At 34.5% G+C, this 18,063-nt stretch overlaps 2 protein-coding genes across 10 annotated transcripts in view; both read right to left on the reverse strand.

Moving 5' to 3' along the window:
• Window positions 1-589, reverse strand: LOC119765564 (UPF0729 protein AAEL015238). The gene has a single exon (XM_038249677.1). The coding sequence runs from the start codon at window positions 419-421 to the stop codon at window positions 128-130; it is 294 nt and encodes a 97-aa protein (XP_038105605.1). The 5' UTR covers window positions 422-589; the 3' UTR covers window positions 1-127.
• Window positions 590-11,179: 10,590 nt separating this feature from the next.
• LOC6053284 (guanine nucleotide-releasing factor 2) overlaps window positions 11,180-18,063 on the reverse strand; it is a 136,403-nt gene continuing 129,519 nt past the window's right edge. For all 9 annotated transcript variants that reach the window (XM_038255692.1, XM_038255681.1, XM_038255672.1 and 6 more), the window contains 4 exons: window positions 17,896-18,048; window positions 17,711-17,836; window positions 12,060-12,191; window positions 11,180-11,989 (listed from right to left, as the gene is read on the reverse strand). In XM_038255692.1, coding sequence (XP_038111620.1) covers window positions 11,848-11,989; window positions 12,060-12,191; window positions 17,711-17,836; window positions 17,896-18,048 — 553 coding nt within the window. In that variant the 3' untranslated portion in view covers window positions 11,180-11,847. The remainder of the gene's footprint in view (window positions 11,990-12,059; window positions 12,192-17,710; window positions 17,837-17,895; window positions 18,049-18,063) is intronic.

Here is an 18,063-nt window from a genome sequence, read left to right on the forward strand (position 1 = left end):
TTTGAGGTTGTTGAGTCAGAATTTACTTTATTTATACATGATTAAATTTTCAAGATACAATTTTTATTAAATATTACAAACCAAACCGGAATACTCTTCTTGTAAGCTCTCTGCTGCCCGTCCTTCTTCACAGACTCTTTTTGGTTTCCCCATCAGCTGATGTTTCTGCCACGGCTGCTGCCGCCGCAGCTGGAACTTCTTCTCCTGTCGTACCTCCTTCCTGCTGACCCTTGTTGCTCTTGCCGGGGAACGGACAAACACCGCCCTTGCACTGGAACGGGAACTCCGGCCCGGCCTTGATTACGTTTCCGTCCTTGTCCTTTTTCTCCCACGGGTTCCAGTACCGCAGAACAATCGGCTGGATAAACTTGTGCCACAGGTACAGCAGCACCGGAATGATGAAGCAAGGCACGCAAACCATGGCGGAGGAAGTTAAGTTACGACGATTGTGGTTTCGGGGGTTGCGAACTCGAAACTACTCTTCCTTATCCGATTTAGTTGAATGTATTCCCTCAATGATTAGTGACTGTGTTTTTCTCGATAGTTCAAGGTTCTTCTGACTTCTGACGTTTTCTTCCGTATTCATTCACAAACTTCACAACAGTCACCAACGTCACGCGCGCAGGTTCGATGCGTAGGGGAAGCATGGGACGATGTGGACGATGCACGTGGGTCGATATTAGATTTATTATTTTACTTTACTTTTTTTTATGTTCAATTTGAGCCCAACACAGGAATTTTGTTTGGATGGGTATTCTGAAAAAAAAAAAAAATACACCAAAAATAAGAAAATTCAAGCCACTTCTATGAGATTTTTCGATTTAAAAATAAAAATGTGAGGATTGCTTAAGATGTTGCAAAAAGCCTCACGAAACATGCAGGATGGTGTTCTTAACAGTGGTACATAATCGAAAATCTCCATATTGACCATTGTCCTAAGTTCAATCTTTGTGATTTCATTTGTTCAACTTATTGTGAATTGGGTCCTAGAACCAGAACGATAAAGTTTATTTTACGGAACACCTTTGTACGACCGCAAAGGATTTAAAATGGATTTTTAAATCAATTTTGAAAATTTAACTTAGCGGCCCTTTGTAGAGTCCCAACCGGGACTCCTTGAGACACGACGTTCCGGACGCAGCACCAACGCTGCCGATCATTAACCTCCCAACCACCCACTGACCTCATGTCCGCTTCCGTCGTGTCCTGCTCCGGATTCCTCCAACCGGTTCCAGCACAATTCAATCACACTCACACTTCCGCGCCAAACGTTCACACTCAACTGTCCACAGCGTAAGCACAAACATGCGCTGTCAAAACCAAGTACACGCTTCAGTAAGTTCAGTAAGGAATAGTCTGTTTCGGGTTATTATTACCCGGTCAATATATTTATATAAGGCTTTCTAGACCCAGTGAAAAAAATATAATTTAACTCAAAAATGATGAACTCCTCGTCACAGTGCCCTGATGCAAACAATGATCGAGCTGTAGCTGTCACAACCCTGCGAAGTATGCTGGATGGCATATCGGGCGGTCAGTCAAAAAAACCAGCTAGAAGTCGCATGACAAAAAACTTTTGCTAGAAAGAGATAGGAAACCTGATGCAAACAAACGTCCAGCTGTCATGTAAACATACTTTAAATGTGTTGGTAAATTTCTGACTAGAAAGCCTTATTGTTTACATCATTTTGATGGACGACAACCCTACACCCTTCTTGACAGAAAAGGTCCTAATTGACAGCTCGTTTCGAGGGGACCATATTTGATCCATCGAAAAAATTGTTGAAAAGTGATCAGAAATTATTTGGTGGTTGGTGGTTTAATCGTTACATCAAAATTTACATAGGGCTTAAGGACCCTATTTTCAGAATTGTCTGCTGAAATTAAAATTATTATACATTATTTTAGGTTGAATTGCTCATAGAAGGAATTACTCAAATTCCTCGTCCAACCAGATTTTAAACCTACCAAAATGAAACCTTTTTTTTAGCTGTGTGAAATGAAAAAAAAAAAAAAAAATATTTTTGTCATTTTTGTCATGTTCGTCATTTTTGTCATTTTTGTCATTTTTGTCATTTTTGTCATTTTTGTCATTTTTGTCTTTTTTGTCTTTTTTGTCATTTTTGTCATTTTTGTCATTTTTGTCATTTTTGTAATTTTTGTAATTTTTGTCATTTTGTCATTTTGTCATTTTGTCATTTTTGTCATTTTTGTCATTTTGTCATTTTTGTCATTTTTGTCATTTTTGTCATTTTTGTCATTTTTGTCATTTTTGTCATTTTTGTCATTTTTGTCATTTTTGTCATTTTTGTCATTTTTGTCATTTTTGTCATTTTTGTCATTTTTGTCATTTTTGTCATTTTTGTCATTTTTGTATTTTTGTCATTTTTATCATTTTTGTCTTTTTTGTCATTTTTATAATTTTTATAATTTTTATCATTTTTGTCATTTTGGTCATTTTTGTAATTTTTGTAATTTTTGTCATTTTTGTCATTTTTGTCATTTTTGTCATTTCAAAAATACAAAAATGACAAAAATGACAAAAATTACAAAAATTACAAAAATGACCAAAATGACAAAAATGATAAAAATTATAAAAATTACAAAAATGACAAAAAAGACAAAAATGATAAAAATGACAAAAATGACAAAAATGACAAAAATGACAAAATGACAAAAATAACAAAATGACAAAATGACAAAAATGACAAAAATGACAAAAATGACAAAAATGACAAAAACAAAAATGACAAAAATGACAAAATGACAAAATGACAAAAATGACAAAATGACAAAATGACAAAAATGACAAAAATGACAAAAATGACAAAATGACAAAATGACAAAAATGACAAAATGATGACAAAATGACAAAAATGACAAAAATGACAAAAAACAAAAATGACAAAATGACAAAAATGACAAAAATGACAAAAATTACAAAAATGACAAAAATTACAAAAATTACAAAAATTACAAAAATGACAAAAATGACAAAAATGACAAAAATGACAAAAATGACAAAAATGACAAAAATGACAAAAATGACAAAAATGACAAAAATGACAAAAATGACAAAAAATGACAAAAATGACAAAAATGACAAAAATGACAAACATGACAAAATTGACAAAAATGACAAACATGACAAAAATGACAAACATGACAAACATGACAAAAATGACAAAAATGACAAAAAATGACAAAAAATGACAAAAATGCCAAAAAAAGCAACCAAAAGTAGATACTCAAGATAAAATTGTTTTGAGATTTTTTTTTCTGTTGTTGCGTTTTTGATTTTTTTTTGTTGTGGGCAAAAATTGACTTCATTGTAGGAGTTGGTCATCCGAATTGAAATTTTAAAAACAATGTTTTGTAGGACTATAAGTATGTACGTTTTATTCATTAATAGATGTTTTACGTTTTAGTACACGTCGTTACAGTAAAAGTATTGTATCACATCAATTCATACTTATCAAAGGTCTTCATAAATATTTGTTTGTGAGTATAGTGTAGGAGTTTTTCGATAGTACACTTTATTTATAATTTTTCAATAATATTGTGTTACACTAGCTCACATCATTTTCGCAGAAAACTGGGAAAACCTTTCCATTTTGAAGTCCACCATCACATGTTTGTTGCAGCATTGTTTCTCGCCAAACTTTTATTTTATTTTATTATAGGTTTGTCACATTTAAATACTTATTTATAAATTGTATGTGTATTCTTTTCCTAAAATTGAAAAAAAAAATAATAAATTTTTTCCCACCACATGTCATGTGTTCTCATTCCCTCGAGTTTTGTCGACTTCACCCTTTAATTATTCGTTCGTTTTCTTTTTTTTAAATTAGTTAAGTTTATAAATAGTTAATTGCATTTAATCTCACTGTTAAACAGGCTGCTCGCCCACCATACGAGTCAATCGTGTGTATTTTGGTTAAACTTACAATTTCATCTATTCCTTGCTCTAATCACGATTTAAGCTTGTTTTTTTGTTTTGTTTTGGTTAGCACATTCACATTGATTATGTCGAAAGCAGCTACTGTTTGGAATATTCGCAAATTTGGGCCTTTAAAATGTTACTGCTTAACGCTCAAGAGAATGAACTATCGCGGGTTAAAAATATCGTATGAAGTCTGCGTTCTAATCATGCTCTTGCGCCCAACGTCACACCAGGATAGATCGATCGCAATCCACTCCCATAATATTGTTCTATTTGCTAGGAAGTATGCTAGACAGCAGCGCCGCGGGTTCTCTCGATTAGCTTTTGATATGTGTGTTTAAAGTTAGTCGATTTGTTGTTGCTCGTGGCTTGTGTTTAAAGGTAAAAATGGCAACTTTTGCTCGTATAGAAACGCTACACGCCTAAATAGCTTGTTAGTTTGTTTGTTTGCTTATTTGCTTTTTTTTTGTTTGTTGTTGTTGTGTGTGCTAATCTTAGTAATGCTTGTTGGTAACACGTATTTGGTCCAGCGCACCAATAAGAATTCTACTTAGTCTCATTTTTGTTTGGTTTACTTCACACACACACACACATCACATCACCCACAGTTTGCTCTAGCCAGTAGACACGTACTAAATCGTTGCTCTTGTGTTTGTATTTATTTTTGCTGTGCTATATGTTACTATTTGTTTTATTAGAGTGGTTGAGAGGAAGAGAAGCAGATATTTTCAAAAACAAAATGGTGTTCAAGGCTAAAAAAACACTATTTGAAAAATTAAAAACTGATTCAAAACCATATCTGCAAATAAAAGGTAAAATTTGACAATACAATACTCAACAAATTATGATTCATTGCTTTGAAGATAAGATTTCCATTTCCAGTTTTTTTTTTCCTTTCGAGCTCTTTTGACCATGTACTCGCAATAAACTTAATTTTGTGTCAAAACCTAGAAGAAAAAAAGTTCACTCAAGCACAACAAAAATGTCATGCTAGTGCTTGAACAGCCTCCTTTTAGGCTAGTACGGAGCTCGGAAAAAACGAATACTCCATAAAAAACGCCCAAACAATGCATTGTAATGGACAACATTTGAATGAAAACAGTCGTTTATGCAACAAGTTGCAAAACAAAAAGTTTTTCAGCACAAATCGTGCATTTATGAATAAATACGTCGAGAGCTAAAAAAAAAACAAGTTTTGCAACGAGTTCCATACAATTTTTTTTTGCGATTCCGAAATTTGTGAAACAAGTAGTAGAACGTTTCAGCATTTGTTTTAAAAGGGGTTTCTATTCGATTTTGTTGTTTTTGCAACAAGTTGAAAAAAGAAGATTTTTTCAGCAGGAGTCGTACATTTATTCAACGAGGTTTACCGAGTTGGATAAATACGACGAGTGCTGAAAAAATCAAGTTTCCGAAAAACGCTTCTTGAACGGAATTTCAAAACAAAACAAAAAATATTGAAAAATGTTACTTTTCGATACTAGAGCAATTCTCTACGAGATCGGTCTTTTTTCTTCAATTTTAATTTTTGTATTTTTTAATCCGACTGAAACTTTTTTGGTGCCTTCGGTATGCCCAAAAAAGCCATTTTGCATCATTAGTTTGTCCATATAATTTTCCATACAAATTTCGCAGCTGTCCATACAAAAATGATGTATGAAAATTCAAAAATCTGTATCTTTTAAAGGAATTTTTTGATCGATTTGGTGTCTTCGGCAAAGTTGTAGGTATGGATACGGACTACAATGGAAAAAAATGATACACCGTAAAAAAAAATTGGTGATTTTTTTATTTAACTTTTTATCACTAAAATTTGATTTGCAAAAAAACCCTATTTTTAATTTTTTTTATTTTTTATATGTTTTAGAGGACATCAAATGCCAACTTTTCAGAAATTTCCAGGTTGTGCAAAAAATCATTGACCGAGTTATGAATTTTTTAATCAATACTGATTTAAAAAAAAATCGAAATATTGGTCGCAAAATTTTTTCAACTTCATTTTTTGATGTAAAATCGAATTTGCAATCAAAAAGTACTTTAGTAAAATTTTGATAAAGTGCACCGTTTTTAAATTAAATCCATATTAAGGTGACTTTTTTGAAAATAGTCGCAGTTTTCAATTTTTTTTTAATTAGTGCACATGTTTGCACACTTTTGAAAAAAATATTTTTGAAAAGTTGAGAAAATTCTCTATATTTTGCTTTTTTGGACTTTGTTGATACGACCCTTAGTTGCTGAGATATTGCAATGCAAAGGTTTAAAAACAGGAAAATTGATGTCTTCTAAGTCTCACCCAAACAGCCCACCATTTTTTAATGTCGATATCTCAGCAACTAATGGTCCGATTTTCAATGTTAATGTATGAAACATTTGTGAAATTTTCAGATCTTTTCAAAAACAATATTTTCAAATTTTTTAAATCAAGACTAAAATTTTAAAAGGGCGTAATATTGAATGTTTGGCCCTTTTGAAATGCAATCGCACAACCTGGAAATTTCTGAAAAATTGGCATTTGATGTCCTCTAAAACATATCAAAAAAGAAATAAAAATAGTGTTTTTTTGCAAATCAAATTTTAGTAATAAAAAGTTAAATAAAAAAAATCATCAAATTTTTTTTTCCGTGCATCATTTTTTTCCAGTGTAGTCCGTATCCATACCTACAACTTTGCCGAAGACACCAAATCGATCAAAAATTCCTTCAAAAAATACAGATTTTTGAATTATCATACATCATTTTTGTATGGACAGCTGCGAAATTTGTATGGAAAATTATATGGACAAACTAATGATGCAAAATGGCTTCTTTGGGCATACAGAAGGCACCAAAAAAGTTTCAGTCGGATTAAAAAATACAAAAAAAAACGAATGACCGAAATCCTAGAGAACTGCTCACTAGTGTTGAAAAGTTCAACTTTTCGGCACCCATTTTTGAAATTTATTGAAAGGTTTTAATTTTCCATACGGTTTGAGTGTCTTGAAAATATCGAAGTATAAACGAAAAAAAGCGAAAAAATTATTATACTACACTGGTAATCTATTAAAAAGATTTCACAAAAATTCAAAATATTTTTTTCAACTAGTTCAAACATATTAAAAATAATGACGCTGGAAAATAAATTTGAGACTGTTTTCAGTGAATTATTTTTTTAAACATCAATTTTGCCCCCTGATTTTTCGGGACGATTTTGGAGAGCGACATAAACTTTGAAAAATAATTGCACTGGCCAGAAATTTAAATACAAATACAGTAGTTGTTCGGTAACTGGGCGTTGTTTAACTGGGCTGCTTTTTAACTGGGCGCTCGATAACTGGGCCGTAACCCAGTTAAAAAGCAGACAAACGTCAAAAAACCAAAATGACCGAGGGGTTAATGGATGCAAAAATCATATTCAATAAATAAAAAAACTTTTTTCAAACTTTTGTTAAATTTCAAGTTACAATTAAAGAAATATGAAAAATAAGCATTGTAAATAAATTTGAGTAACTTTTATTTTTATATTTCATCTGGAAAATATTATAAATCGGTGGTCCCCTCGTTATTTTATGTTCAGCCCAGTTAACGAGCAACATTCGGTGACTGGATTACGTTCTCAGCCCAGTTACCGAACAACAATTAATTGAAGATTTAAGAAATTCATAAGTTTATGAATCCAAAAATTAAAAAAAAATCGACAATTTCAAAATTAAAAAATCTGAAATTTCTAAATTAAATTAGTCATGAATTCAAAAATTTCGAAAAATAAAATTCAAAAATTAAAAAACAGACTTCCAAAATTAAAAATTTAAAAATAAAAAAAAAGCCAAAAATCAAAGCAATATCAAGAATACTGAAATATGATTAAAAAAAAATTAGAGATCTAGACTAATTAATACATATCGTACACGATTTACCGAAGTCCTCGCCAAAATTGCTCTCCGGATAATCAAATCACGTAATTTTCATTTTTCTCAAATTTTGGGTCCTGAAATATGACTCCAAAAATGCTCCGAAGTTATTTGATTTTGTGTAATTAAAGATTACGGCAAAAATTCAATTGATTTAAAAAAACTTATAATCTGGAATATAAAAGTTTAATAAATCAGAAGTTTAAATATCCGGGGATTCGAAACTTTAAATGCTGTTCGTACTTGATTTTCTGAAGTCCGTGACAAAATTTCACTCCGGGTCAACCATTCACGGAAATGTTTTTACTCCAAAATGCTCCAAAGTTATTTGAATTTCTGTAATTTATTGGCGGCAAATATTGAGGCATTTAAGAATCTAAAAATTTTAGAATTTTGTAAGTTTTTTGTAAAACTTTTCTTATTTTTGTTAGTGCCTTCGTTAAAGAAATAATTGTCCCAAAATGGATTATGATGCAACACACAGCAAAAATTTGTTATGAACTGCAAAAAAACTTGTATCTTGGCCAGCGATGGAATAATCATCATCAAAAGAAAATCTTTTGACGTTCATCAAGAGAAAAAATCCAAAAGGAGCATGGCTCTCCTCTCTCGCGCACAAAAGATCGGTAAAAGGAATCTAAAAAAATCATCATCTTGATTATTCGGCGGAACATCTTTTTCACTACTACACTTGCATGTGGTACGTCACAGGTCGAAAAATAAACTGTCACTTTTTGTAGTTGGGCAATTAGTGTAAACAAAGCGAAATAAATAATTTTAAGTGATGCTAACAAGGGAAATCACAAAAAATCATCCACAGAATGATTTTTCGGAGAAGTTCGGGAGCAATTTTCTTTTGCGTGATTTGCCTCCTCTCTCTTTCGCGGGTGAAGAAATGATTTTTTTGCGATTATTCCATCCCTGATCTTGACTATTCACCAATAAAACCGAATTGAAATTGAAAATTTAAGAGTTAAAGCAAGTTTTGAAACTCAATCATAATTTTTTAAATTTCCTAAAAAAAATTTTTTGTACATGAGGCTTTCTAGTCAGAAATTTACCAACACATTCAAAGTATGTTTACATGGCAGCTGGAGGTTTGTTTGCGTCAGGTGTCATATCTCTTTCAAGCAAAAGTTTTTTTGTCAGGCGACTTCTAGTTGGATTCTTTGACTGACCGCTCGATATGTCAGCCAACATACTTCGCAGGGGCGTTCCTTCCGAGCTCCATACTGAGCTTCTTTTCTATGGAAACAAACTGGGAACCATCGAACCGTTGTAAAATCATCCGTGAAGATGGTGACGTGGTGAAACAAATTTCAGCGAATCCGGTACAGTTTTGTGATGGTTTTTTTTAAATAAAATTTTTGATTTAAACCGATTTTTTTTTGGGAAATCACAACCAAAAAATCATTTTGTTATGAATAACACCCCAATTTCGCTGAAACTTTAACCAGGGCCATATTTTAACCCCCAAAATCACCTCCTTTGATGAAAAATTGAAATCCCAGAAAAAATCATCGAGGCAAATATTTTGTCTCGTCGGGATTTTTTTTTCTACAACTGTCAATATCAAAGGGACAATCGCGGGTGTTTACAGAACGATGCAAATTGAAAAATAAATTCAAAATATTTATTTGTCTGACCTGCAGCTATGGGAGAGAATCATGGCAACGATCAGAGAACAAATCAAATGATTGACAAACTCCTTCCAAAAGCTTCAAAAAATGTCCAGGCAAGCCATGAGAAAGAGAAAATATTGACAAATGGAGAGACATCAGGAGGGAGGGATTCAACGAGCTAGGAATAATTTCGAGGCGGGAAGAGCATGAAAGTATGCAACTTGAAGGGACTGGAAGAAACCATCGAACCAGACCAGACAGGACACTCAATAATAGAAGTATTTAATTAACGAGAAAAAGGATATATTTTTGAAAAAGGTACAAAAACTGCAATAATAACTTTTAATGGTTTAATATTGTCGCCGCGGCACTAAACCGAATTGAGCAAGTTTAACTCTCGCGACGATTTTCTGTCGCGAAATATCTGTCAAGCATGTTTAAGTGATTTTGAATCAGTGTGTTTGCTTTTTTTGTTTTGACGGCTTTTGATGATGAGAAAAACGTGGCTGATCTTTTCTGGTCTGCGAAGGAAATGGAATGCTTTAGATTAAATTATTGTTTAAAATCTTGGTTTTTAGTTCTACTACCACTAGAACTGTTTCATTTGGGGTAATTTATGAAGTTCAGTCAGTTTCCAGCTCCAGGAAAAGACGCAAAAGGGAAAAAGTCTTGGTTAAGTTGCTGATTACGGATCGATTACCGTCTGAATAAAACAAAAATAAGTGGCCTCATTGTCGAGGGACCTCAATCCGGTCCGTTGTGTCCCAAGGGGTTGGAAACTCTTAGAGCTATAATTATTATGTCAACCAGTATATCAAAATATATGTTAGTATACTTATTATTTCCTTTACATATCGCCAGTATACTTACCAATATACTGAGAGTATCTTAATATACTAACAGTTTATTGCTTTTCGGTTAGTATACTAACAAGTATACTGGAATATCGTTAATATACTCAGTATTTTAAAGAAATATTAGAGTTTCCAGCCCCCTGTTGTGTCCTCTCACCGGGAGAGTTTTGCCGATGCGGGATGTTGCGGGTGTCGATTGAATAAGCTCTATAGCGTCAAAATGGGAAGACCCAGCCACCAATTTGAAAATCAAAAGCGCCGTAATTGTACTCTCCAAGCTAGACATCATAAAATGGTCCATCCGGATGATCGAATCCACGCTCACAGAACGATTTCCGGTAGATTTTCGTGATCGATTCCATGATCCGTGTAAGACGCGGCGCGAGTCTTATCGCAACTCAACTGGCGACATTTCAGTTTGGTGCCGCGGCGAAATTTTGTTTTGGTTTCGCGTGTGACATTTGAGGTACACTCAGAAAAGAAACAACAGAAAATTGCTTCGCGAGATGAAAAACACTCGCGCTGTTATTTCGATTTATTTCAAAAACCACAATAACAGATTACTGCACTAGTAGTACACACTACCAAGTAATATTACAGCAGTATGGTTTTGTATGTATAACTTTTTGACACTTTTTCAAGATATAAAAATAAAAATGTTTGCAGTTTGATTCTGTTTATTCGTTGTAGTGCTCATGTTTTCATGTAAAGACGGCTTTCTCAAAAACTTTATTTTATTGTTATTTCAAAAAAGTGGAAATATTATAGAAGAAACAAAATTGAAAAAGAACAGGAAAATTAGACCTAGAAGGAAACTAAGGAGAAGAAAGGGAAATTTCTGATATGAAATAAAGAAAAACCATAAAACTGAGAATAGAGTAATACGCTTGAAATGAAATTTATTTAGATTCTTTGACAGTTCCGTCGGACTGTGAATAAGTTGTATGTGTTGCTTTTGCTATCTTCTATTATTGTTTGATATTTTGGTTATTTCACTTGCTTGCTTGTTTTTTTCCTAACTTAAAACACGTATTTTTTGCTTGTTTAATTTATGTACAATTTGCATTGAAATTCAACTTGCAGAAGTTGTATCTTTCGTTATAAATAAAGCAATCACCACCGCTCCTCTCGATGCAAAAGTGTGCTAACATTTTACGCCGCTAAAAAATAAATTTAATAACACAGCTCAACGGCTCTCTAATCTCGGTAAAATGTAATTTTTTGATATTTTGCTTGCTAAAATAAAACACATTTGCCACAGTTGAGAATTTCGTTCTCCATTTCACGCCAAATTCAGAAAGCAAAGTCAACCAACAAATTGTCCCTCTCGCAAAGAGGAAGAAATGAGGGGGGAAACAGAAAAAAAATGTAACTAAAAACAATCTAACTTAACTGTGATAAAAGAATTTTTGGTATTTGAGTGTGATACCTCAGCGGCAGTGCGTCCTCCGTCTACTGCTGCTGACTTCTCTTTTGCTGCTCCAGCTGCTGAAGCATCACCTGCTCGTGCTCGTCGCTGCCCTTGAGACAGTTCAGCTTATACTAATTGCTGGTGACGTTCGGTTTGCGACCGCCCCGCGGCTTTATGCTCTCCGAAATCTGCCACATGGCGTCCTCGTCCAGGTAGTTTTCAAAGTTGTCGAAAAAGCCGATGATTTTCTCGTTCTTCTTGAACTGGTACGACCTGTGAGGGGGAGGGGAAAATTTACTAAAATGTTTCTACTCTGATTCTAAGCAAAAAAAAAAAAACTTACCCCTTCTTGAAACGCTTCATGTTTACCACGATGTGGTACTGCTGCCAGCGTTTGGAGAAGTTTATCGAGCCGTCCTGCAGCGTGTCCGGGTTGCCAATGTGGACAAACGTGAGATCCTGCAGCACCAGGCCACTGTTGCAACGAAAAAGTTGAGGAAAATTAGTTTTTTTTTTATTTCAAAATGAATTTTAGAACTTTTTATCAGAAATTATAACACACCTTCCCAAAAAAAACCATCCAAATACGAGCGAAATCAACTTGGAGATATCGGGGAGAATTTCCCTTATCCCCTGAAAAAAGCGAAGTATCAACTGTTTCCGGCTTCCAAATCCAAACCTGGTTTTTTTGTAAGAGTAATTTTCAAATCACAATTGATTGATCAGATGGGGCACTTTTATAAATTAAGTATATTGGACAAATGATCGCATTCAGAAGTAACACTTTCGGACAAATATTGGTAAGCAAATGGCATGCAATGTGTGTAAAGGACAAACGATGTCATGCTTCGAATTTCGGGTCGCTTCCAAATCCAGACATCTTATATTGTTTTATCAATTATTTGAACATAATTTCATATAATTATTCTTCCAAGAAATAGCATTTAATTTATTTTCTCAAATTGACTATTTTTTACTTAAAAAATACAATAAACTATTCAAAATCGTTTCCGAATTTTTTGAGCTTAATGTATCTCCAGCAAAATGATTTGTATTGATGTTATAATACAAGATGGTAACTAAATTTGCATTGTAGTTAGTCTATTAATTTCCTTTGTAATTAATTATTTTTTTAATGTCAGCAAAAGTTTAACAATAAATAATTTATGATACTTTCCAATACTAAATAAATATAGCATAATTTTTAAAAGATCCACAAATATAAAAATAAATTCCTCATTTCATATTGTATACCAAACTTTTTTATTGAAAAGATCAGAAACTTTCACAAAAGTCAGTAATTTTTTACATTGAAAACCGAAACAATAGCTTTCGAGATAACGTCCGTTGAAAATTTAAGGCTGATTGGGTGACACTTAAGAAGGTATTTAACTATGATCATACACACCAATTTCTCATTACTGAATTCAGTTAAATTTACTGAAATCTGCACTACTGAATTTTTCAGTAAATGAAAACTTGCTGAAATTTCAGCAAACTTTGACAGCTCCATATAAATTTGTCCATTTGTTTGTCAAACGCGCAAACTTGTTTGCGGCAAAAAATGCAAGATTGTTTGTTTGTTTCCCATAGTCTAATACCTCCTTTAGAAAACTCATTTTCATAGAAAGAATTTGATTTAGTTTCGAATTTATTGACTACAGTTTCGATAGTTTAAAAAAATCATATCCCTGCAACGCTTTTTGCACCATCATACACTATGGCTTAAAGTATTTCGTTTTGAGTTCCATAAAAAATTGTTAAAAACATGTATTTTGGAAATCTAAGCTTTACTGGAAAAAAGTTAAATCATGAAATGGGTATGAATCACATTCCCGACATTTTCTCGGTTTAGAAGATTTTTTCTCAGCCCCCTAACACTAGAATTATTTAAAGTTTTACTAGTATTATTCCATTTGTTGTCACTTCTTGTTTTTTTTTAATTTTCAAAAAATAATGCAAGCTTTTCTAGTCATGTCACATACAAAAATATATAGGAGAAAAATATTTATAAAAGACTTATTAAACTTGAATCACATTGGGTAAAAAGTTGTAGTTCATTTAAAATCCAAAGCACAACAAAGAACAACAAAAATCCATTTTAATTTCTAGTAAGTTATTTAACAACTGTCGTCCTTGATTTAGCATAGCATAGCATAGCATAGCATTGGTGTCTACCCGTAGCTGCTACTTCGTTATTGACCAGGACCCCCAAACATTGCTCCGTGAACCACAGATGAAAAGAAGGAACCAATCATCACCCTTTCGCAATTTTCAAAGGTCCCCATCGTGCTGATCAATACCGACGCCGGCCACGACCAGAGGTAAGACACGGGGAAGTGGATGGGAATGTTAGCCGATACTTGAGTGATGGGACCGCTAAATCGGCTGCGTCTCCGACAAAGTATCACATGAGTTTTGAGGGGTTAGTAAGATGGGCTTCATTTATTAAAATGATTTTATATCAAAGGCCTTAAAACATATTCGACGGCGTGCCTTTCGATCATCGATGATATGGAATGGACTTGATCCAGCAAAACGACTTGCTAGTCTAAAAAAAATAGGTACGTTTTTATAGAAACTATAAAAAGAGAACAACACAAAAAAAACTCATCGGCCAACGAACGCGGAAAAAAAACAATGAAATAAGAAGAAGGTAAAAAAACAGGACTGCGCGTCCCCACAGGCACCGCACTACTGATCTATTAAGTTAATACTATGATTTAACTTTCAAAAACATAACAAAAATAATGAAAAGATAGATTTTATACCTGTTTGAACATTTTCCCGGGATTCCAAAATAAAAAAAAATCCCGGGAAATTCAAAACCCGGGAAAATTGGACGCCCTAGATGTAAACAATCACATGGCACCAATACTATAACATCAGCTACAGCTCGATCATTGTTTGCATCAGGACACTGTGACGAGGAGTTCGTCATTTTTGAGTTAAATTATATTTTTTTCACTGGGCCTAGAAAGCCTTATAGGACGTATTAAAACAAACTCTAGATTTGTGAGTAATGACCAGAGTTGCCAAGTTGCCAGACAAATCTGGAAATCCCAGATTTTTTAAAGTTTCAGCCAGATTAAAACTCTCAAAGGCATCATTCCCGATCGGCCATTTGGCGGCCATGTTTGTTTTAGAAAAACATTAAAATCTTGCTTTAGATTTATTTTTTCATTTCAATTTACTATTTCTGGACCCCGAATTCAGAACCATCATTGACAGTCATATTTTAACAAATTTTGCCAGATTTTTCATTTTCTACCAGTTCAGAAAAAATATGATTAAAATGAACGATTATAATCGAATGTAGTTTTTTTGCCACCAATTGAGCTCGGTGCACCGTTTCCTGTTGGAAACCTGTTCAGATGTTCCGAAGGTCTGGACCATGCCTATTATTTTTGCAGGATGATGTATCAGGATGATTCCTTGAAGTTTTGTAACATTTCCGACATTGTTTTCAATGATGACAGATGCACAGATTTGTCTGTGTTTCACAGACATTTGAGCGTGTGTCAGACATTTTTTGACATGCCCAGACTTTTAACAAACGTCATTAAATAATTATTTTGTAAAAATATCTATCGAAACATACCTTGTTAGTCTTCAAATGCTTAAAACGCAATTTCTGATGGATTTCTTCTTCTGTAAATTGATATATTTGAATTTCAGACAAATGCACAGACATAGACAGACTTTTTTACAGACATTTTAAAAAATCAAGTGGCATCGAACATTTTTTGTTATATTGACCAAATGCCCATATTGGGTGGCCGACGGAATCCGGAATGTCTACGGTAAAAATGGGCCATATTTGTCACCCATCTGACAGTTGAACAAATAGACAAATCTGGATCTTTTGCAACCGGAAGCATCTAATTTGGTTTATTCTACCCAAAGTTATAACATTTTTTAAAGAAAAATAATAGGGGTCAAATGACATCCCGAGCGTTTGAGTGTCAAATAACAATTTGCGTTATTAAACCGAAATAACAATTGTTTGTCATTCTGGTCATGACTGTAACATAACCAGTGTTGGTTTTTTCGCGCTCTCGCGAGAAAAATTCCTCTCTCTTTCTCGCCACGAGTCTCGAGCTGCCGAGAGAAACTCACCGATTGCCCGTGCTCTCCTCCTCTCGCGAACGGGCTTTCTCGCGAGCCAGAATTTCCCGTTCGCGAGACGTTGAACGTGTTAGAAACGAACAAAAAACAACACAGCGATTGAAGTTACACCTCTATACCATCGCCTGGTTCGCATTAATAAGCCTAATAAACAAGTTGCTAGCTTGGGACGAACGGCTAGCACGAGGCGCAAACGAAAATGCGAGCGCGAGAGAGAAGAAAAAAGTAGAGGAAATATGTCCATTTTAAGCCTAATAATCTGGAGTGTTCCTTGAAATTTACTAAACCAAGTACACCAACGAGTAGAGCAAGTTTTTGTGAACATTTCTGTTTTTTTTTTTAACTTTCAATAATAGTTATGCTATTCCTATGACAAGCATTTTAAAAACATATTTCCAGAATGCATTCTAATCAGTCGAGTGCATTGGGCAACGCCCATTTTTCTATTTTCAGCTTAATTCTTTTTTTTCTTCCAGCGCTCTTTTGGGACTGCTTAGTGTTGCCAAAATTGATGAAATTGTAAGCGAACACTCACGAAAAGTAGCATTTATAGAGAAAGTTTCCTGACAACACTGGCAACTTAATCAGGCGCTGCTGGTGGTGTTGGTGTCCACCCTTTGTTCTTGATTTGCCTTCGCTTCTCGCTCGGTTTTCTTCAGCCTTCGATTGGAATGGAGCACGAGGCGCTCGCAGCGAGAGCGAGAACGCGAACGAAAATGCGAGCGCGAGAGAGAAGAAAAAAGTAGGGGAAATATGCCCATTTTAAGCCTAATAAGCGGTCGTGTTTAAATAATGCTGGATAATCTGGAGTGTTCCTTGAAATTTACTAAACCAAGTACACCAACGAGTAGAGCAAGTTTTTGTGAACATTTCTGTTTTTTTTCACTTTCAATAATAGTTATGCTATTCCTATAAGGCTTTCTAGTCACAAATTTACCAACACATTCAAAGTATGTTTACATGACAGCTGGACGTTTGTTTGCATCAGGTTTCCTATCTCTTTCTAGCAAAAGTTTTTTGTCAGGCGACTTCTAGCTGGGTTTTTTGACTGGCTGCCCGATATGTCAGACAACATACTCGCAGGGCTGTGACAGCTACAGCTCGATCATAGAGCTTTATGACGTTTCGCGTACACACACTAGCGCACCATTTGATTTTGCTGGCCGGACAAAATTTAACCTCACTTTTTTTCGTGTATGTATACGCAATACATGCGCACGTAAATAACTCTATTGTTTGCATCAGGACACTGTGACGAGGAGTTCGTCATTTTTGAGTTAAATTATTTTTTTTCACTGGGCCTAGAAAGCCTTATTACAAGCATTTTAAAAACATATTTCCAAAATACATTCTAATCAGTCGAGTGCATTGGGCAACGCCCATTTTTCTATTTTCAGCTTAGTTCTTTTTTTCTTCCAGCGCTCTTTTGGGACTGCTTAGTGTTGCCAAAATTGATGAAATTGTAAGCGAACACTCACGAAAAGTAGCATTTATAGAGAAAGTTTCCTGGCAACACTGGCAACTTAATCAGGCGCTGCTGCTGGTGGTGTTGGTGGCCACCCTTTGTTCTTGATTTGCCTTCGCTTCTCGTTCGGTTTTCTTCAGCCTTCGATTGGAATGGGTAGTCAAAATTGAAACGTCAAAAGACTTAACGCGTTTGTTTTTTTGATGGCGCTTGCTAATTATTTACCTGTTTCGGGATTATTTTTTTTAGTAAGTGACTAACTAATGTCCAAAAGAGCACGTTGCCGGTAGTTGGAAGCAATTGCATATCTTAAGCGCTTAGAAAACGTTAGCACAAGTGAAAAGATATTGATGGCGACTTCTCATCTTGCCCTGGACCTTAAAAAACTATGATTTACTCACATGTACGGTATGCACGGCGGATTCGTTTCGCCCAGTGCCTGCCGGTACGCCCGGAAGCTGGAGCTGGAGTCAATGAGTGCGCAGTACTCCTTCAACCCCTCGGTTATCGTCCGGTGCCATTCGAGCCTGTTGACAGAAACATATTAATTTTCTCAGCTTCAAGAAGTTTTAGAGATTAATCTTACCTCCTAATCGGTGCGGAATCCAGCGCCGACAACAGTGCCAGATACGAGTTGTAGTTGTTGATCTTCCGTAAATGCTTCATTATCTTAATAAATTTGATCACATGCTTTTCCCTATCTTTGGCATCCTCTTGTCTTAAAATTTGCGATCGAGCCCTGTCGGAAAAAAAC

Source organism: Culex quinquefasciatus, chromosome 1 (genome assembly GCF_015732765.1).
Source record: "Culex quinquefasciatus strain JHB chromosome 1, VPISU_Cqui_1.0_pri_paternal, whole genome shotgun sequence".
NCBI classification, from domain to species: domain Eukaryota; kingdom Metazoa; phylum Arthropoda; class Insecta; order Diptera; family Culicidae; genus Culex; species Culex quinquefasciatus.